General features: G+C 38.2%; 1 protein-coding gene across 1 annotated transcript; it reads right to left on the minus strand.

Annotated features, from left to right (window-relative positions):
• Nucleotides 1-11,766: 11,766 nt before the first annotated feature.
• RGS1 (regulator of G protein signaling 1) lies at nt 11,767-15,158 on the minus strand. Its single transcript, XM_074908237.1, has 5 exons — nt 15,009-15,158; nt 14,553-14,636; nt 13,892-13,953; nt 13,179-13,342; nt 11,767-12,440 (listed from the first exon to the last, which is right to left on the minus strand). The coding sequence occupies exons 1-5, from the start codon at nt 15,110-15,112 to the stop codon at nt 12,255-12,257; spliced, it is 600 nt and encodes a 199-aa protein (XP_074764338.1). The 5' UTR covers nt 15,113-15,158; the 3' UTR covers nt 11,767-12,254.
• Between the last annotated feature and the right edge of the window lie 6,959 nt (nt 15,159-22,117).

Here is a 22,117-nt window from a genome sequence, read left to right on the forward strand (position 1 = left end):
AATACAGCTTTGCAGTGTTCAGCTACATAGATTTGGATCATGGGAGCTGTTTTCACCTGGTACATATGAATAACATTAAGTATCCTTTTTGTTATTATAAGGCTTTATTGCAACAAGACCACAAGTTCTTTAACATGTAGGATCTCTGCTTCCTGCAGGTCTTGTAATCAAGAAGTCACATGGTTACAGCACTTTAAGAGAAGCAATTGCCTGTCTGATAATAAATTAATCTAAGTCCTGAAGTTATTAATGTCTGTAAAACATATAAGCAGTACTGATGTGGAAGTGATTGTTTAAATGTTATTATATTTTATATTGGAAAAATATCAGAAAAACTGCTTTGGTAGGCCAAAGAACAAGATTTCTTTATTTTCCAAACTACAACATTTTTCAGCACCCTTATGCTGTGCTAGTGAATCTACAAACTACCTAATGTCACAGTTTTTAGTACACAGTACAGGTTTCTTCAGAGGAAACTGCTGTATAAATGTTCTAATTAACTGCCTTCTATAATGTCACTCAGCTTATTTTGTACATTTATAAAATGAATACTTTTGATATGCTGAGGTAACTTTACATGCCTAGAGAAAGAGGTGTTTCCCTGCCTGTGCTCTACTTTTCTGTTAGTATTTTGAAGTACAAAACCTCGTACTTACAGAAACTCTTCTTGGATTGTTACCCTTGGTTGAAAAGTTTCATTTAGTAGTTGTATTTATAGGGATGATTTTCCAAATTCCTTGACTTCTTTTTTTGCTTCGTTATTTTCTTTTAGTGTAGAGGGTCCTTACCACTCTTTGGTTGTGTCTGTGCTGCTCATGTGAGTGTCTGACTCCTTTCTTATACATACCATAGGCAAACAGTGGCTGTGGTTTCTATCAGAAAAAGTTCAGTTGGACTCTAATGCACCACTGATAGAGGCTGTTTGCTCTGAAATTATCTTGACATCTCCACTGATCAGTTGTAATGAAATGAAGCTGTGTTTTACTTCACTGAAATCTTGCATGTATTGTCCAAATTTTGTGATTAGTATTTTCCATCCCTTCATCAAAGTTCTTTACATGAAATCTAAAGTCCATGTTGAAATGAGATGAAAGGCAAAAGTACCCTTGCACTAAACCAAAGTTTCATCTACTTACAGAGAGCGTATGAAGTACTTTGAATTGCCATGAGGGAGTCTTTATTTTCTGCTCTGACCCATTAGTGTGATGCTGTTACATGCTTCTAACTTCTCAACTTCGTATTGCACACCATCTGAGCGATGTCAGAGCAGAACTTTCTTTAAACTTGTATGAGGTCCTTTGTAATTTTTCTCATAGCTGTTGCCCAGCTTATGGCCTCATTTTAAACCGAGACTCAAGCTATCTACATTTCTCTCATTCTTTTCAAAGCAGCTGTGCATGCAAGATCACTGAAGTTGCTCTGTTTGTGCCAGTGGTGGACTTGTTTGTAGTGATACTGGGACTAAGCACTAGCTCAACTATTTGTTATGAAACAGAAAGGGGGGGAGGGGGGGGGGGGCAATCTTTCTAGAGGGCTTTCTGTCCTTTCTGGGGGTAGTTGAGAGTTATGGTCTCTGGGGATTTGCCAGTGTCTACAAAGCACCAACTGAGTGTGTCCAGAGGGAAAGCTTGGTCTTCTCCCTGCTCTATCTGACAGCCCAGCTGTGTGTGGTGTGCAATGTTTCTTTCAATCTGATCTCTCTGTTATGACCCATCTTTCTTTTTCTCTTACAATGCCTCCTAGGGAAAGCATAAACTGTGTAGTATTTGAACTTAAACTGAAGTTCCAGCCTACAATAATATAGCACACTCATTTATTTTATTGCAGCTCACCCTACTGGTGTACAGGCCCAGTGTAGAAGTATGTGCATCCATTTTCCAACAGTAATGATTCTGCTAGGGAGGAAATGTGTGGTGAGCACACCTACAGCAGAACCTGTTGTCTGAGCAGGGCAGTGTAAGAGCTAGCCTGTAAGGAACTCACCATGGGACCTAGCCTGTGCTTATGAAAAGGGAGGGACAAATATCACAATGTGATTTATTTTCTATGGATTGTTATTTCATTAAATCTTATTTTGTGTTCTTCATACCTTCACACAAGTTTTTAAAGTATTTTGCTCTCTTTCTGTAATAGGAATGGGCAGGAGCAAACATCTGTGTAATGTAACTTGGGTTGATTATTCATATAATCACAGTAGTGAGACAACCCAACTTTCTCACATGCCTCCTCAAAAATAATACTTGTAATGCCTGCACATACAGGCAGTTATATACTAAAAGCATCTGAGGGAAGTAACTTTGGCCTGAACTTAACAAGAAAAAAATGGCTATAAAGATCTTACTTGTAAAATCTTTTTTTTTTTTTTTTTTTTTTTTTTTTTTTTTTTTTAAAAAAAGCCCGATATGAATAAATGTGATTCTGGAAAAGTTACACAGTGAAAATTCCAGTTATGTCAATAGACTCCACTAGTGATATGAACCAGTATTTAACTATTTGATTTACATATATTTTGTAAAAACCTTGTATGCATACATATGTACATATACAAGCTTACATATATTTTTGCAATAAATTTCATTGGAATTGTTGGAGAATGGCTCGTAGAACAAGGCCATAGCTCCCTGCAGGAGCTGGTCACAGCTACCTGAGGTAAACAGAGGAAAAAACCCAGGGTACAGTTATGCTAACAAGGAAGGAGATTCAGGGCTCAGTGATGCTAACAAGGACTGTTGTGAGAGCAAAGAGATAAACTGAGGCCCGTTATGGCCTTGGGGGTGATTGAAAAACAGCCCTGGGAGAAAAACAGGTTCAAAGGAAGAAAAACAGGTTCAAAGGAAGAAAGGTGTTTATGCATACCTGAAATACCACAGGGCGTTGGGATATTATAATGTAACCCTTTAGATGTATCCAATGGCTGATATATTATAATGTAACCGTTTAAATGTATCCAATAGATTTGCGAGTAGTGTATTGTAGAGTGCTTCTATAAGGTGTGATTTCTTTCAATAAAATCGAAGCTTGCTCTATCATTCACGTTGAATCGGCTGCTTGCTTCCTCCGCCCGCCACAAGTGGCGCACCGAACAGGGTTACCCGAACTCTGCTTTTCCACCGAACGGAACCCGGGAAGCGGCGGGACGGACTCGGAGTAGGAAGGCAACGCTGCCACCTCCTCAGCGCCAGCTGCAGGTGTTCACTCCGAGAAGGGCTACCCCGGAAAGGCCGCAGTAGGGGACTTACCCAGGAAAGGCCAAGGAATTAAGCAATTAAGGAACCTGGTCGTTGGCTACCTGATCGGATGCTAAAGAAGGTCGTTAAGCTACACGGTTCAGCATTTTAAGGAATTTAAGGAATTTTCGCCCGGGCAGGAACATGGTACGAGAGGTAGCCCTTAAACTTTTACAGCGCTTTTTAGAAAAGCGGGGAGTAGGTCTGTTAAAAGACTTAGCCACGCTGATAGCTCTAGGCAAGGCTAAGGGGCACTTTACAGAGACAGATTTATTGTTTGAGGAGTCAGAATGGCGCGAATTTCGGGGATACATTATGGAATATGGTGATAGATGAGGATAAAGCGGCAAAAAAGTTAATGAAGTCGTGGCGAGAGGTGGCTAATGCTATTAAACAACATAAGGCAGAACTGAAAATAGCTGCGGCCGCTGCTGTACCTTGTTCTACAAGCCATTCTCCAACAGGCAATAAAAGATATTTCATCTAATATCTTAGTATTAAAATGAATGATAATGAACTATATAGGGCTTTTTTCTATCATCAACTGATGTTCATGATCAGGACACCATATTATGAGATTTCTTTGTAAATCTAAATTGTGCGATGACTGAGGATCAGTAACCAGTGACTTTGTGTTGAAATATTTTCTTTTACATATTACAGACATTAAAAATGTTGTAATAATGTTTAAAATTGAAATAAACTTGTTTGGGGTTTTTTCCATAAGCTTGTTTTTGCTATTAAGCTGAAGAAAATACTTCTCCAAACCTTCTCTTGACTCATACTGTGGAATAATATTTAAGGGTAGGATTTGTTGCTTATTTCATGTCTGCAGTTTTGTTGTATCCTTGACCATGCTCTAAAGCACCATTTGAAATTTAATGGGTATTTGCAGGCACTTAGGACTGCATTGAGTGGTTGACTTGCCAGCAGATCTGTCCTTGGATCAGTGCAGAGGAACTGTAAAACCAGAGAATCTGGCTGGCTGGGAATCCCTCAAAGACTGAGGGGCTCTGAAGGGCTAAGGATATGTTCCTGCCTGCCATCACCATGCCACTATGAGGACTCTATCTTCTTACTCTCTACAGGTAGCTTGCTACCATTCAAGCTTGTTGCTATTTCATTAAACTTGTTGCAAATATGGTTTTACAACTTTTTCTCTGAGTCAGTTGCTTTCCACTACCATTGTTTCATAGCTTGATACCCAGAATGTTTCCTTTCTACTTCCCTTTCCAGAATATTTAAAGCACATAAGAGTGGAAGGTGTAGTCATTAATGTGATTGAACCTAAATCACACCCTTCCTCTTATTACATAGATATTCCACTAGATGTCATCTGGTATCAGTCTGCAGGAGAACATATAACTTCTGTGTGCATCAGTTCAAACTGTGGTCACATGAGGGGGAACGTGGGCTCTGGGGAAACTCTGCAGTTTCATTGTAATCAAGGATCTTGCCTAGCCTGAAAGAGACTCCTTGCCCAGAGAGGTGAGGTCACACTGAGACAAGCAGGTAACTGAGGCATATGTTGGATGGGCTGGTTAATATGGCTTCTGATATGGCCTTGTTCCTTTGAATTCCTTGTGTTGCCAAGCATACGGACAGAGAAAAACTTCAGTGTCATGAGGGCATGTGCTATGTAGGAGTCAATTATTGCTTGGTTCATTCAGCAGTTGAGCTGGATGTGTTTTTCCAGAAAGAAAATTATGAGGAAAATTGAAAAGCCAAAGTATCAAAATGAAGAATATGACTATATCATATCAGAGCAGCTGAATTTGTCAGTTGTTCTGGCCTGTTCTTTTTCTAGGGATTAATTATCAATTGCCAGCTAGTTTAGGTAATATATGTTGACTGTCTTGATTGCAACAGTTTTTTATCAGTGAGGCTAAGGCTCTCAGATGAATTCTTGCTCAGTATCTTGTATTTACTTTTGTTTTCATGTGTCCACTTACCTAGTAGCATCTTTGTTAATTCTCATGCCTTAACTTTGTTTTTTCTCTTGCTCTTATATTTGTTCTTTCCTATTTGTGTTTCTAGTTTAATGCTCAATAAACATCTCACCCACCTACATCTGTTTCACACTAGTGAACATGGAGGTACTGTCTGTCTTATTCTTTGTGTTGTAGCCATTCTTTCCATCTACCCACATACTCCCTTGCTTGCACACTGCTACCCTTTCTCCTGCACTACACCCACATACTGGTGTTCATGAATGTAGGAACGCTGCTTGCTGGGGCTTGCCTGGTACTCACATTCCTATTGCAGTGTCTTACAAGGGCATGTTAAATAGGAGCACTGAGAATGTGCCTGAAGATCTAGGGCCAAGCACAGGAAAAACAGTGAAATCTGAAGAGACCTTTGTTAACAAAGTGAATAGTCTGATCTAGGTGCTTCTTATCATCACTGCTGTTTGAGTGGGCGTAGTATAGAAATAATGGATCAACATTCTTGCTTTTCACTTAGTACAGCCATTGATGCTTCCAGAGACAGTCCTGTTTCTCTGGTTGCATCTTACTTGGCTTTGATCAGGTTCTATTGGGAACTTTCTTACTATATAATTGAAAATAGCCTCAAGAAAAGTTAGGTTCGGTGTGCAGCAAAGATCTTCTCACAGGGCAACAAGGAACGGTGTTCACAGGTTCAGCTCCTTAATGTAGGCTGCAACAGTCAAGAAACTGCAGCTATAGAGATGATGAAGGTTTCTGTTTCTGGATAGAAGTAGGCATGGCCTGCTAGTAGTCACTGACTTGAAGAACTTGAATAGTTTCTATATTCATGGCTTCACGTATTATTGGTAAGGTTGGACAAATTTTACATTATGACTGGTCTCTGCAAACTGATCTCTGGAAACAATCATCTGCTCAGTGAAAACAGACTGAAGTCTAGATAGCACTTCTGAAAACCTTACCTCAGTTGTATGCGATGACCTTTCTCTTCCCTTTTTCTTCCTAAAAGCTGTGATGTCATTCTGTGAGCCTGATATTCTGCAACCATTGAAGTAGAAAAGGAAATCATGTGATGGGAAGCTTAGACTAGTTTTTACATGAACTTTCAACCCTTCCATTTAATCAGGCTTCAGAGAGGTGGGTACTGTGGTTTGTGTATGAAGTACTGTGTGCCCTTAGCTCTCTGTCAGATTCTGCATGCACACTTGCAGAAAAGCTCAGCAGTAAACAAGGCTACTTACTTACACTTCCTGCAAGTGCACTCATTTTGAAGGTGCCAGTTGTTCATCTTGCAGTAGTTTGTTTAGTGTAAAGGTTTTGATTACAGTTTGGTCCAAGTTGGTCAGCATAGTTGACCATGTTAGTCTAGGGACCCCAATCCTCCAGATGTTTGTTCCAGCACATGAACAGGCCCTGGTTAAACTTTGGAATTTGTTTGAACGCCCTGAGTATGTTCACTATTCCCTCAGACTGGCATGAACAAGCATGTTGTCTTGCTCAAACTTGTGGCTGATCAAATTCTGCTCAACAGCAAGTCTCTATCTTTAAAGCAGGTTTCTTGACCTTCATCATTGACAAATCATTTGCTACAGTAAATATAATACAGACTTTCATAAGTAGTATGAAATTAATGGTTACTAAATTATTGCTATTATACAAAAAGTGTTTGTTGTATTTTTAAAGGTTGTCTTCTAATAGCAGAAGCCCTCTGACCACAGTAACTTGAAAAAAAAAAACGAAACCCCCTGTGACTAAAGTGATGTCAAGTTTGTAGGCAGTTGTACTGTTACTTTAGTGCTTTGGCTGCATAACAAACTGAACAGAAGCACTGCTACTCTGCTCTGTTTCTCTCTGCACACGAGTCTAAAGTGATCCTGAAAGGTTTACATTTCTGCATTTCATTTTTTACTCAAGCTATTTTTAATTTTATTAGTAAAGGGACCATGTGAAAGCTGGTCACTGAAGTAGTTTAGAGAAGTGCTTTAAGGTTGTGTGGTGCTTAGGCTGTTTGAAGAAATTGAAGGGAAGTACTCAGTAGAATTTAAACGTTGATGATCTTTAGGGTCTTTCAAGAGAGTATTTTCAAGGGCTCTTTTGAGAAATGAGGGGGAATGAGTTTATTTCCAAAATAAATACATCAGTTCTTGGTTGATGTAAATCTCTGTTTTATGACTAGAACCTTTGAGGCTATATTTATCCAAACAAAGCCAGGGGATAACTTTAACTCCTCTCTGACTTTGCTTCTGAGCATCCACAACAAATTTAAATCATTCAATGAATATTAAGCAAGAACTTGTTTTGCAATTTCTGGCCAAGTTTAATGACTAAAGATTTATTTTCAAAAGCTTCACTTCTAGACATTACCCTCTCTGATACAATCAACCCATGTCTCTGAATGGAAGATGAGAGCATCTACTTTTTCCATCTATTGTCATCTATTTTTGTTTTCCAACTCATTTCACAACTATAAGGGAGATGACATCTGGAAAGCCTGTTACTTCAGAGTGTGGGCAGGGACGGGTGGCATTTAGAGGTCTAAGGTGATGTATTTGCACTATTCGTCACCATCTCAGCTTTAATTTCCTTCCTGCTTCACTGTGCATAATGATAGGATGTCTCTACTAACAGCCTTCCGTGGATGGCCTTTTCAATATATCGGAGAGAATGATACCATGTTTTACCATATTTTTAGTTCTATTTGGGATAATATTAAAATTATCTATTTCAGGGAATACCTTTAGAGGTTTTCCAAATTGGAGAGGTTAGTCTTCTAAATTCACTTTCAGGATCTGCTGAACTCTTGAGTCTTCCTATAAAAAAATATCTCTGCGGCAGGGAGAAGTTAATTCACTTCAAAAGTATACCTGGAAATGGTACAATGATTGATTTTTATACTGAAACACTAACAAACACTGAAAATCTTTTTTTTCAGGGGTAAGGTAGAACACTTAAAGAAAAGACTGAGTCACTACTGTCAAATCTTAAAGCTTCTTCATGTACTGCATCCTGTTTTCCTATACTGATATGTAGGTGATGACCAGTCTGATTTGACCGTTTTTCTTAGAGACCGTGGATGGAACAGCAAATTTCCATTCTCTTACAGTATATTTTTTCCAAAACCAGAAAGCTAAATCTAGTTAAAAAAAATAATCAAGCTGTTTGATATATAGAATTAATGTTTTAATAAGTGTTGGATCACAGTCAGAGCATGATTGCTCTGGAAAGTTTTAGCAGTTAACCAATAATTAACTCAGTCTAGCCTATGTTCAGAAAGGACAGTAACCCCTAATTGCCTACTAATTCACTTACAAGATAGTATATAGAGCTTGCGTTCACAAGTTTCTCCTTTGAGTATGGGAAGTTTCCAGGGAGGCACGCTTTCTGCATTTGATGTGTAACATGTCCTGTTTTGTAAAAGTCTGCCATGCAGGGCAGGGCACAACCCACAGCTGTGAAACCAGTCTGCAATACTGAGGTATTTCTGTGCATGGGTGGGGGAGAGGATGAGTAGGGAATCACAAATGAACTTCATATGGTGCATGTACCTTGTAAATGAACCAAGAGCCACAGAAAATACTGAGTCCTTAACCCCTTTGATCTGTATGTTCTAGTGATTTCTTGAGTCCAGAGAACCTCCATTTATGCAGTATTAAAAAAAAAAAAAAAATTAAAAAAAATTCACTCCAAAATAAGCATTGTATACTGTATTTTGAAATAGATGTTGAAGAAATAGTAAGAATGCCTCTCTTTGGACTATGTTAAAGCATGTAAATAAATATTGTTAAGTGTCTTAAAATACTGTTAAAATTTCAGTTTTACCATTGAACTATTACTTATAGCATCTTCCTTTTATAAAATAGATTAATATGGATGGCACTATAAATTGCCATAAAATACTTCCAGATCTGGACCTTGTTTAAACAACCAGTTTTGTATAGCCCTGCTATAGCAACAGATATATAATGCTAGGATTACAACAGCATCCCAGAGACAGCTCTAAACTTCTGCTATGCTGTTTATTGCTTGTTGAAACATGCTCATGTTGCCAGGGACACTGGAGTGGGCTGGAATATCTCTGAAATTAACAACCTGGGTGATTGACCTTTGTAGTTGTTTTCAGGTTCCTACTGGAAATAAGGTGAAAGATTTAGAAATGTACCAAGGTTGGGGTGTAAGGAGCGGAAAAGTTTTTTTTTTTTTTCGTTCTCACACTGTACCAAATCATGAACCAGGGAGAGATACTTATTGAAAAGAGTGAAAAGTCCCTCCTTCCCTCCTCAGATATTCTGGTCTGTCCTAACTCCACGTAATACAAGTGGTTGGTGTGCTCCCTGAGACCTGTGTTAGTCTCTTCTAAGGATAGGTTTAGCTTATTTTTAGAGGGCTCTAACCAGCATGCTATAGTGTCACTATTTTCACCCTCTCCTGTTAGGGTGGACCCAGTGACTCTTTGCAGGAGGTCACGGTGTAGGGTGCCAGACAGCGTCTGTGAATATCTGAGCAGCTGTGGTGCCTTTAGTGAAAAGTTTGACTCTGGCCCATGCAAAATCTCAGGGCAGTGGGCACAGGCAGTGATAATGGCCAGCTCTTGAAGTGAGCAGTGGCTGCTGCAGCACCCAAAACCACGGCAAGACTCCAGTCTTCCTTCTCGTTTTCATTATACGTGCCTCTGAGACCTACGCTGAATTGGAAACACATATCCACCCACTACCCTAGCCAGCAGTCTCCCCAACAGTAGACAAAATTGCTTCTGATGAACAGTCTTCCCTGGCAGCAACAAGCCATTAAAAAAATAAATCCTAACTAGCCATAGTACGAATATGATTTTAGTCAGAAATTTCTTACAGGTGTTTGGCTAAATCATGGACAAATTGTGAAACTGCAGGGGGAGTAAATGAAAACTGGGACCATAGTAATTTAAGGGATTTACAGTCAAAAGAATAATGTTACTTGAAGGTAGAGTCTGTTTAGAGGGTAGCTGATATATTTCATAGTTCCCTTGTCTTCTGTGAGGTTGAAGCTATGCAAACAGTGACGTTTAGTCTATATTAACTGTGTCCTGAGTATGCCCCTGATTTGGGAGGCATAGTTATTATTCCTACTTCACAGGAATTCGATTAATTCCTACTGATTCTGGAAAACTAATTCATGTAAGAACCAACTGGAGACTAGTTTACATTGTTTCAGAAGCAGTCGGGTTTTGCAATCAGCGACTCCCTCAGGTATACACATTTAACAGAACGAAAATCATACTGCAAGACCAGATTCTTTTGTTCTTCATTTACTGGCTTTGAAAGTAGGAAGATGTGATTTGCGGTGGCTTCCAGCTACAGCAGTAGGTGATGGAGGAAGTTGGCAGCAACTGCCACTTAGCTGTGTTCCTGACAGCAGAGTTTTGCTTGTAAATACTGAAGATTTTTTCCTCTCTTGGAGGTCCCAAGGTCCCCAAAGGGTGGCAGTATGCACATGGTCTGCTCTCCCCATGAGGTGACGTCTGTGGGTTTACAGCTTCTCCATTTGGTATGGAATAATGGAGTACGCCTGACTAAGATCATGTTATTTTGGAAACTGGAAAATCTGCAAGGGTGAGATAAAATCTTGTCTTGCCACCCGTGTGATAGCTGCGTCTCATGATCGTAACTCATTAAGACCAGGACACCCTTTATTTTCATTATGAATTCTAATGTCACAAGGTCTTAAACACTTCAGATTTGGTAGTGCCTGTGTTCGTAGCTACACAGTTCATAATTATGCATCACAGTTGCATAATTGCAACTTTTCTTCTATTACTCTAGTTCTTGTCACTACCCACTGTGGTATAGGCTACTCATAACACTGCATATTTGAGAGAAAATTTAACACAACATTTTCCATGAAATTAAATGACCTTTGATGCTAGTGTTGGTATTGTAAATTAGAGTCTGGATCTTGCCAAGGTTAGGTTGAGTAGTACTAATATAACAAGGAATGTGACTGCTAGTCAGTCTCACCAGTTACTGCCTCTCTACATATGCATGTGTGGGTGATAGCTGTGCTCAACACATCCTCAGTATTGAAGTAGATTGAACTGTGGCATCAGTGATTAAATCTTTTCTATATTTGAGATTTAACGAGTGCTGGTAGCTGAGGGAGCATGAAAAATAGGAAATTTAGAGACTGCTTCTCTCTCTTTTTTTTTTTTTTTTTTTTTGGTCTTCTTTTCTTCTTGGGGATTGTGAAGATGTGTCTGTGTAGATCAGGATCACCTAGTCCAGATAACTAAGGTTATGGTTGTGTAAAATGGATAAAAAAAGAGAAAAGGTGGTGTTGGGAAAAAGTCATGGCATAGTGGGACAGAAGGGAACCGTGTGTATCAGTACTTTGGTAATTACAATGGAAAAATCACTTAAAATAAGATGTAAAATGACCATAAAACTTTATTTTTAAGTAGATTTGATTGAAGAGTTGCTTATTATTTTGCAATAAATTAAACAGAAAAGGTGCTACATACCTGCCTGTCGAATACAAACTTGGTAAAAAGTACAGCTTATATAAATCTTATATAATTTAAAATATATCAATTTTAAGACATGTCAATTTATAATATATTTACATAGCACAATAGCATCATGGAGCTGCACTCACTAATTAACACTTCACATTTAAAAAAAGCCATTGATCAGTCTTGTCTGGGCATTTTTTTTGTTATGCACAAAATTGTCAGTCATCCTTATTTTTCTTCTGAACTGAACAATCTTTTCCCAACACTCAGCTTGCTAGTCTTGATTCTTAATAATCAGCAGTTCTTTGGGATCTAAGACTTGGTTCAATGTTCACAGTGTAGTTCAAACAATAAATAGTATCCATATCCTGTCTTGACTCCATGGTGTATGGGAGGAGAGGATTTTCTCCTTGCACTGCTTTCACCCTTGTAACAGTCTTGCCTACTTTTATCCTGTGTTCTCTTGGTTGTATTTGCATCTCCCTTGTACCCCTCCTCCCAAGGCAGGGGCTCTCCTTGCGAAGATCCAACCACTCTGAAGGATCTCTCCACAGCATATTTGACACAGACTCTACTTGGTTCTTCACTGCCTCAAACACTTCATTTTGAAGTGCTGGTTTGAAGCTGGTTCAAAAGGTTCAAGTAGGCTTTGGATTTCAAAAATCTGGGATATGAATCCCTTTCCATGAGGATGTACACAGTTTTCTGGGCTTCATCAAAACTTGTGTGAGTTGGATCTTGAGCCTTTTTGGCTGTTGCTTCCCTCATCTGATAGTCAATATTGATCTGGAAAGTGAAAAACAAATGCCGTTGACATCTTAGAAATGTACTGTCTTTCTATATCTATCACTTTGTTTTGTCAATAAATTCACAGCCTCAGAATTCAGTTCAATGTCAGAACTGTAAAATGAGGGAATTTTAATGCTTATATCCCAGTTATGCACAAAAAATGCTACTCATTACAGAAATGCAGTTTCTTATGGAGTCAGAAGTAGTACAACTCAACAATGGACTAAGTAGAACAACAACCTCCAATTAAACCTCCAATTAAAACAATAGGAGAAATCTTGCACAGAATGAGAGTCTCCAGTTTGAAATATGATTAACATACACCACTTTTAATTACTCTGAATGTCCACATATTTTAAAAGACAGGAAATACTTCATGGCTCTTTTACTAGCAAAGCTCTCTCTAAGTATCTGACTCCAAACACCAGCAGTAATTCAAACTGGGCTGAGTCAGAGAACAGCATCATGTGCTGAGACACTGGTGCCTCTGCTGAGCTTCTCTGCTCTATGGTGCTCCCAAGTACTGGCCTGTATCATGTGACTCTACTGGTGAGGTCTGATATTCTCATGGCTGAAGACAGTAATGATGCAAGTACACTTAAAGAAACATGTGTCTGTGTCTTCATCCTATATAAGTGAATGAATGTATGAGCATCTTGGTGAAGCTACACTTCTATCATCTGATTTTCCAGAATCCTTGTACTGTAACACCACAAAGATTAACTTCGTACATACCTGTTTAATAGCATCTGACTGAACAAACTCCTCATAAATCCTTTCTGCTTTGCCATGTAAGTGATCAGACTTGGTTTTCTTGTAATCTTCACAAGCCAGCCAGAACTCAATGTTTTCCTCGCTGAACTCTGACTTCAGGAACTCCCGAAAGACACCTTGACCACCTAAAGCCAACACAGTCATCATTTATAGTATGATATTTGTGACCAGGGGGGATAAAATAAGCAGGAGTTGTATTCAAATCTCTGTTATAAAATCTTGCCAAAATACACTGTTCTTCCCTTCTTCAGTTTACTACAGATACTTTAATATTAAGGGTGATAGTCTTCCTAATTACACTCAGTGTTTTTGGATCTAGACCTTGTGTACCAAAATACATCCATTCTAGTCCTCCCTAAATGGATTGTCTTAGGGTACAGAGAAAATTCCATATTAAACTGATGTGTTATGCAAGGACAGAAGCCCGATCAAAAAGCACTGAATTGAGCTGTTTGGGGTTTATTTGCTATACTGGGAGTAGGAAATGGAAGGAACCAAACTTGGAAGCAAAGCTGTAACAGTAGCCATGTTACATGGGAACTGTAGATAACTGAAATACAACTGGCCATTCTCTGTTAGTGTTTGCAGAATGCTACAGCTTTGCCTATTTGGTGAGATAAGAAAAATTTTGTCCTCAGAATAAGAACAAAGTAATACTGAAGTAATAGACTTACTTTGGCTGGCCAAGAGCTTTTCCAAAGAATGGGACCACTGTATTACTTCCTCTGCAGAAAGCCTAAGACAAGAATAAGAAATATTTGTTTTCATGTTTAAAAAGGAGACAAATTTGATAACGTACTCCTCTATTCTAGGACTATGTACCAGGTATGTATTAAACTTATGGCTTCCTTATAATCTGAGACCCTGGAGGCAAGCCCACACTGAGAAAAATAACCAGAGAGATAGGAAACTAAAGAACTATGATGTTATACTGAATTCTGTTCCCAGAAAGACAAGCTTTTACTGTAGCTCTGATCAAATAATTTTGTATCTGTGCTTCTGTTTCCATATTCCTGAAATAAGAACGGTAATACCCTGCTCTTCACTTAAGTGTGAAGCATCATGTCTTGCAAATCTTTAGAGAGTGGATACAGTGTCCCTCTGAAGAAAATAGATTTAACTGATGTGCCTTCTCCCTCACTGATGCAAACTTATCACATCAATAAGAAAAAATCCTTAACTCCAGGAATAGTTTCTACTTCCTAATGTTCACCTCTTTTGTATTTGGAAATTCTAGGCATTATTACAATATTTGTTGTTTAGAAATTAATAGAATTTTACTATATAGTAATCTAGCTATAGTTATATTTTGTTATAGGGTATCGCTGTACTTACAGGACATTTCTGGAGGTAGAAGTCTTGATCCCAGATTCGATATGTGGTACCATGCACTTCAAATAATTTTTCAGATCTGCACCACTGAAACCAATGAACAGACATTTTTGAAATCCATTAAAATTGCAGTTTCATTTCAATTCTACTTAAATTTCTTAAAACTTTTAAACAGAGGCAGACATCTTCATCCTATGACTGAAGTCTGGGAAGTTATATCCAAGTAATTTTTTTGAAAAGACTCCCAGTGTATCCAAAATCTACTCCTGATTACTTAAGGGAATCAATTAATTGGTATGCATCAGCTCAAGCCATTTTTAATGATGCTATAGTCCTGGGCTTTGAGCAGGCTTTGCAGTCGTTTGGGCTGAAACATTGTGCTAATTCTTAATCTCCAAGATTCTAGTGTTATTTTCACTTCTAATACATTAGAGTTTATACTAAGATGTATATACTTACAAAGCCTTTTGCTTCTTTTTATGGATTTTGCCTTCTGCAAGCTTGCAGTCTTCTTTTCCATTTAATTCAGCCATGTTGTTGTGGGAAAAAAAAAATCCTGGCATTTTAGTTAACTTTAACGTGAAGCGACTTTTGCAGCGATAATCCTCCAAGCACCAAATGTCAGTTCACCGACTCTGCTGCTGCCTTTTATTGACGCAGGCAGCCCTGCTAGTTGGTGTGAACAGATCTGTTTATCATGTATCCTCACCACAAACTGTGGAAGTTCCCTTTTTTCAGTGCACAGTGACGTGAGTCTTTTGAGAAAGAAAACAGACAGCGGTGTCTCGTGGTTGAGGTTAAACCGGATGAGACTGAATTACTTTGGGTTTGTTTTGTGTGTCTGTGTATGTCTGTGTTACCAAAAAAAAAATCCCCTCTAGAACTTTGAATTCTTGTCCCTTTCTGATTGGTATTTTCAAATCAGAAATACTTATTGGTTTTATCAAATGAGCTACAAATACTGCAGTTTTATCTTGACAAAATTCACCTGCTACATGCCTGTGTTCTGAAATTTCAGTTGACAGATGGGCTCAATGGAGTATTAGAAAAAAGTACTTTAAGATATACCAGTATTAAAGTTGCATATGAAACAAGCTTTTTGCAAGTCATCAGTTGCTCTTCAAACTAGAATACTATATTAGAGACATCTAATTTCTTCAGATGCATGTGCTGTGAAAATGTTTAAAAGTGATTTTCATAGGAAAGGGGTTTGAAGCAGCAAAAACTTACTTAATTTGGTTTAGTTTTTCCAAGTCAGATTATTTGGAAGCACACTGCTATTTTTCAGGAATGCCTCCATAATTTTAAGTGATTTGGCATGTATAAAGATTGATTAATGTTAAAGAGCTGTTGTTTGTAAAGACAATGTGAACATTACAATGTGCTTGAAGGAGGTGTGCGTTCTTTGTACATATTTGAGTTCCACTGCAAAGAAGAAACCATGGATACAAAGCAAGATGAAGAGTTAAGCATTACCTTTTATCTATCCATCTGAGTTGGTGATTTAGAGGTTTAAGTACTTAATCTGGTCACTGAACATGCCAATTTCTGCTTATTTGTTGTTGGCTTTTTTTTCGGGGAAGTTTCAAAGATTTTGTTTTATTAAATACTGCATGCAACTTCGATTACTTATAAATAGCTCATGAATGATTTGCACAGTGCTGCACTTGCTCGCATATATACAGTTTTGTAGTGGAGTGTGATACAAAGGACTCGGGGAGACTGAAAGCTGACTGCAGACAGATGTGCACACAAGGACAGACAGTCTGCATCAGGGTGGTTTTAACCACAGGAGGCTACTGATCCTCTGAATATTAGCAGTGACATTAATGTGTCTGCATAGGTTGTACTGCAGAAAACATTTATCTCCATGCTATCAGGTAAACACTGACCTCTAAGGCAGAGGTATTTACTAACTGCTCTTAACCCCCCTGAAAAAGGCTAGAAAGGAAGGAAGAGATGTTATCAATACCATATTTGCTTTCATACCTAGCATGCTGTTTTTTTTATGATCAACCTCCTCAGTGTCTCATTGTGTTTCTTCAGTTAGTAGCTGTCTTCAGTGAATTACTGGGAGGGTTACAGAGATGCTGCATCCAAACTCTTCTCAGAAGGGTGCAATAAAAGTGTGATAGGCAACAGACAAAAGTTACATCAAGGGAAAATCCCTATTCCCTATCGTATGTCTCTGTACTTTGTATCCTCAGGCTAAAAGGGGGGGGCAATGTCTTGAACTTATAATTACAAGCAGGTATAAGTAGGCCACCAGATAGGTTCTGTGAGTCTAAGAGGGACTAGATAGAGTTGGTCCCCTGAAGAATAGGATTGTTTGCTTGTTTGTGCGTATTATCAATGCAGGACCAGACAAGGAAAGTCTGTTCTCCATTTAAAATTAAGTTATTAACTTTACCTTTGTGATTTATTAAACATACCAATGCACGTTACAAGTGTTCTTTCAGACCTTCTGCTAGGAAGGAATTATCACATGCTACAGCATGGACTTTGTATTTCACCTTCTTTCAATAAATATTCTCCTGAGTAAATAAAATAGTATTCTTGTCACTTATATCAAGGTAATGCTGCCGTTGCACAATATTTGAATTTTTTTCCAGGTACTTTATTTGATAGAGAAGTTATGTTAGTATTCAATAACAGTGTAGTATGTAGGGTGAAATAGAATTATTTCACTATGAGTTCTGGCCTTGCTATCTTAAAAGGATTCTGAAATGAGGCCTCTGCAGAGGCCACAAGCTTGTTTCTGGCACGTTGCATTAATTGGCTTATATCTGACAAACTTCTGTCAGTCTGAAGTCTTTTCCAACTTAATCTCTGTACAGCCTATTCTACTTTTGACATTCATTTTTGGGAGATCAATAAGAGATATTACTTTTCTTGATAATGTTGCACTGAATATTTTGATGGTAACACATACTAACAGGAGTAAATGCAAGAGGTTTTTTTGGCTGCATTTGCTATAGGTTGGAGGAAGTTTAAAATAGGTGGGAGGTAAAGTACAGTTAAGAAAAATGCCTGCTTGTGGAAAGATTGTCTGTAGCCCCTTGGAAGGTATTACACCACTGGTCTCTGGGGTAGGTAGCAGCCTTTGCTTTTTAGGGTCCTGGTGATACTGAACTTGAAGGCAGTCAAAAGGGAAGGAGGAATTGGTGGAGTACTGTAAAGGAAGAAAAAGTTGTGGTTACCAAGCAGACCACCTGGCATTAGCTGATTTGCTGCTGTTCTCATATTCTGAATTTATAATGCTCTTAGTTTACTAATGTTATGTCCTGACCTTTTAAGGTGTAATCTGAGAGTCTTCTCCAGTTTTCCAAATCGGTAAGCCCCAGTCTCCAGACCACTGCTGCAGCTCTTTATCCCCATGCAAAGAAAATCAGTGCTGCCTCTCTGTTTCTCTCTAAGCCAGGTCTATTTGTCAACTTGTGTAAAGATTCATCTAAGACTGGCAAACATAGAAAGAAGTCTTGGAGTTATGAGTATCTGATTTGGAGAAGTGATGAATGATGTGTATGTAGCAAGAAGTGTGGCACCTAAACTTCTATTTTAGGGTCATAGGGATTGTAAGGACAATGTAAAGCAACAGTATCCTCACATTCTCCTGTAAGCCTTGCTCAAACTCTGCAAACCAAAGCCTACTGCACTCAGTAGCAGATATCTCAACATGGGAGTTTGATCATTATTCACTCTTTATTTTTCCACTGTGGACAATTACTTTCTTCCTCTGATCTTCAAGGCATCCTTTTTTCTCTTGATGGAATATTTCACTGACTCTGATTCATTCTTTCTATGCAAGCCTACTCATCTTTAAGATTTTATTTTTTGAGCCCAGTGCAAGTTACCTGATTTCATGAATGGGAAAAGTGTCTACAAGACTTAGGTATGTGTACAACTGAAATGAGAGGAAAAAGAGAAACTATAAGAATTAATATGTCTGACAATAATTTTTTTGTTACTTATCTTCTGTTTCTGTAGACCACAGGAAAACATATAAATTAAAAATATTTTGCTAACTATGAATATGGTTATTGTAGAAGATTCTGCTTTGAGCAGGAGTCAGACTAGATCCCACAGGTGGACTAGATGTTGGTCTCCAACCAGCTTGCATGACTTTATTGTTCTGAATACGCCAACTTGACATTTGTAGTGTCAAAAGTGCTACTTATTCTTAACTTTTAAAATATAATGCTTAAAAATCTTACTCATGCATCCATATTCAGGTTCACTATCCTTGTTTCCTGTGGACAGAAGTGTAGTCCAGACTCTGGTGGGATATAACATGATACCATGAAGAATAGTTATGTCCTGACTCAGTAGAAAGTTTTTCACATAACTTCTGTCCTCCTAATTTGTTGGAGTTTTCTTCAGTTTCATCATGAAATGGTTGGCAACAGACCTGTCTCTTTCATCACCCACTGTCTTAGTTTACTTGTATAATACTTCACTCTATTTCATGCAGAGCATGATGGCTAATTGCTGCTTGAAATACTTTCTTGTTTAATAATTAGTCTCATTTTCTTCTATTATTATTACAGGAAATTGCAAAAAGTATATTTTGAGCCTTAAAGTTTTAGGGCTTATTACAATAACCCCATCATTTGCCACAGAACTCTCTTTGTCCTGAAGTTGGCGTCACCTCATTTGATCCTGTCCAATCAAAGGACAGAGGAGCATTTTTTTGCAGCAACAGTAGCACGGCTGTCTGTCACCAGCTGGTTTTTACTGTTTTCCAGACCTCTTGTAGGTTTGTGATGAGTAATTCATCTAACTTCTTAATGTGCACAGAAGAAACTTGCAAATGCTTGCTAATGATCAACAAGTTTCCATGCACTGTTTTCCATTCTTTCCGGTGACTCCTTGGTAGAGTGCAAGAGAGAAGAAATGTGAGAGAATTTCCAAAATTACAACACTGGGCAAGTTTAGTTAAAGCAAAGAGGGTAAGAAGTCCCATGAACTCTCTAAGTCCCACTTGCTGGTGTAAATGATTTCCAGTCTCTCCTTCAGACTTCTGCTTTTAGGTTTCTTTCTGGTTGCTCTTGACTGGCCTTACCCTCATTCAGTCTCCATTTCAGTCCAGTTTTGTTTCTGAATGTTATGGTTTGGCTTAGGCAAGATGTTAGCTTACATGTATGGCCAATTTTTAGTTTTACTGTACTCATACTGTTATTCATACACTTCTCTGGAGTGAGCTGGCCAAATTTGTGCTGGGCTGGAAGGCTGAGCTCGAGTGCTGTCAAGAAATGCTGCCCCATTGCAGAATATTCACTTGCTGGTCACACAGCTGAGCTTTAACTTAATGATGAAAACAAGTGATTTCTCTGAAATACTTCTGTCTTTTACATGACCTAAAGAGGTAAACTACTGATAATCCATCTCTCAAGCAAAAGAGACACTTAAAGGAAATAGAAACTAGTTTCTATGTGAGAGGAAACAGTGTTCATTTTATAAAAAAAAAGGGGGGGGTGCTTTTGAGCTGCAAGGATAATATTTTTAAACACTAAAATTTTCTCTAATATCATGTAGTTGGTCTGGAATGATGGTATCCATTATTAATTTTCTTTTAGATCTAATTTCCATTACAAGCAAATATTTTCTGGAGTTAAATCCTGAAGCCACTGAGGTTAAAATCTTGCTACTGGTTTTAGTGGTCTCATTCTTGGTGTTGGACTGATTTGATTGAGAATTGGCTTTTTTTGAGAGATATTTCTTTGATTTGAGCTTTCAGATGTTCCCAATGTTAGCTTTTATTCCTAATTCATTCAATGGTAGTTTTATTTTTTGCAACCGGTAAGGCATGACCAGGGCTGAACAGCATCAAACTTCTCAAAATGCAAGAGGACGTTTATATTTGAAAAATATCTGAAGTCTGATGCCAACCTAGAGCAAGGAATGCTACAAGTTATAACTCTGGGTCATCATCTTCCCCTTGAAAAAGTCTTGTTGCATTTGTTCTGTGGGCAGCATAAAATGAGTAAGGAACATACTTAGCTCAGTGTTTCAGCTCATGCGTGGACAGAGCCAGACACTCAGGACAAGTGACCAGAGCTTTCCTGAATTCTGTTTTAGGTCTTTCACTTCCTCAGTGTAAAATGGATTCACAGAAACACTCCTGCAAACTGCCAGTTGTGTCCAAAATTGCCCTGTCTACTTCTGAAGTATCTGCAGAATATTTATAGGGGATTTTTTTAGGGGTTCCCCTAGCTTCTGTAGAGGACTTTGTGGAGTTTTTCTTATAATGACAGTCAAGGGGAGACCAGGCAGGAGCTCTTGAAGTTGCTGTGGAGAGCCTACAAGTGAAGTGGACCCTGTTTTTATGGATCATGTGAAGATTAAAATATGGTCCATTCCCTACATCCATCCTGGTATGCCAACTAGCTCTGTAAAGAGATTACAACAGGTTTTTCCTTTGTGTGTCTCAACCTCTTGCCCTGAGCTCCCAGCTTGTGTGGCTTTAGTCATGCTACTAGCTTCTCTGGCTACTCCATGTGGCTGTTGTAAATCACTGTTAGCTCTTGGAATTCTCCAATAAAAAACATTGCTGAGTTGTTATTACAGTTACTATTTTCTCTATGGCATCTTTTCAAACATTTATGATTTAACTTTACAGGAAAATATTAACAATATTTTATGATAAATGTTGTTAGCATTAACAATCTTGTTTATAGCATAGAGTCAGTGCAAGGGATTATATGTATATTTCCTCATAATACTGAAGCACGTTTCAGTCTGAGACACGCATAGTCAGTAACTCCCCTTTCTCTTATGATCATTTCTTAATTAGAGTGTAATAAGTTTATACAGTTTATCAGAAATCAGATCCTTTTCATTCTGGGGCTTTCCATCTGAAATAAATTAACTGTTTTATTTCTGTGAAATATGGGGACTTTTGGTTCTCAGCCATACTGACACCTGGATTGAAAAAAAAAAAAAAAGAAAAAAAATGCAGTACAGTGACTTTTGGGTGCTGATGGTGATGCTTCCTGTGTCTGATGTTTGGTAGTGCAGGAAATGTGTTCATCACGCACCATCTGGGAAACGCATGCGTTTCTGATTACCTAATCACATTTTTATGCAGTCGCACACTGATGCACTGAACCAGTGAATTGTTTCTTGTGTGTTATTAAGCAAAAAAGTATGAGAACAGGGTCTGAGGTAGTGGGGTGTGAAGCACAGTTTGCTGAGCGTTTTCACTGCCAGTATGAAAAAGTGATATGTGAGCACAATAAAAGTATAGCTTTTGAAATTTGCAGGCTTCAGCTTCACCTGAATCTTGATCGAGAAAAATCAGATGCTTTTTCTTTCTTACCAGTATGATAAAATTCTGTATCCTTCACTTTCAAGATAACAAACAGGTTGATTGAACACAGAGAGCAAGCTAAAACTCTTGGTTTTCATTTTAAAAATGTTTTTAGGCACTTTTAAGAGGAAAAATATTACTGAAGCGTTAAGTCAATTATGCTGATAAAGACTTTTCTGGAGAATTACAAACAGTTTCAAGTCTCTCTTTTATATGTGGTGTTATAAATTCCCTAGCTGAATTATCACATCAGTGCAGG

Source organism: Athene noctua, chromosome 5 (genome assembly GCF_965140245.1).
Source record: "Athene noctua chromosome 5, bAthNoc1.hap1.1, whole genome shotgun sequence".
Classification (NCBI taxonomy): domain Eukaryota; kingdom Metazoa; phylum Chordata; class Aves; order Strigiformes; family Strigidae; genus Athene; species Athene noctua.

Excerpts from the sequence above, each read along its gene's own strand:
- RGS1 (XM_074908237.1), bottom strand. The coding sequence starts at position 15,112 with ATGCCAGGATTTTTTTTTTCCCACAACAACATGGCTGAATTAAATGGA. Across the intron at positions 14,637-15,008 it reads AAAAAGAAGCAAAAGGCTTT|TGGTGCAGATCTGAAAAATT; the intron begins GTAAGTATATAC and ends CATTGGTTTCAG. Across the intron at positions 13,343-13,891 it reads AAAGCTCTTGGCCAGCCAAA|GTGGTCAAGGTGTCTTTCGG; the intron begins GTAAGTCTATTA and ends TGTTGGCTTTAG.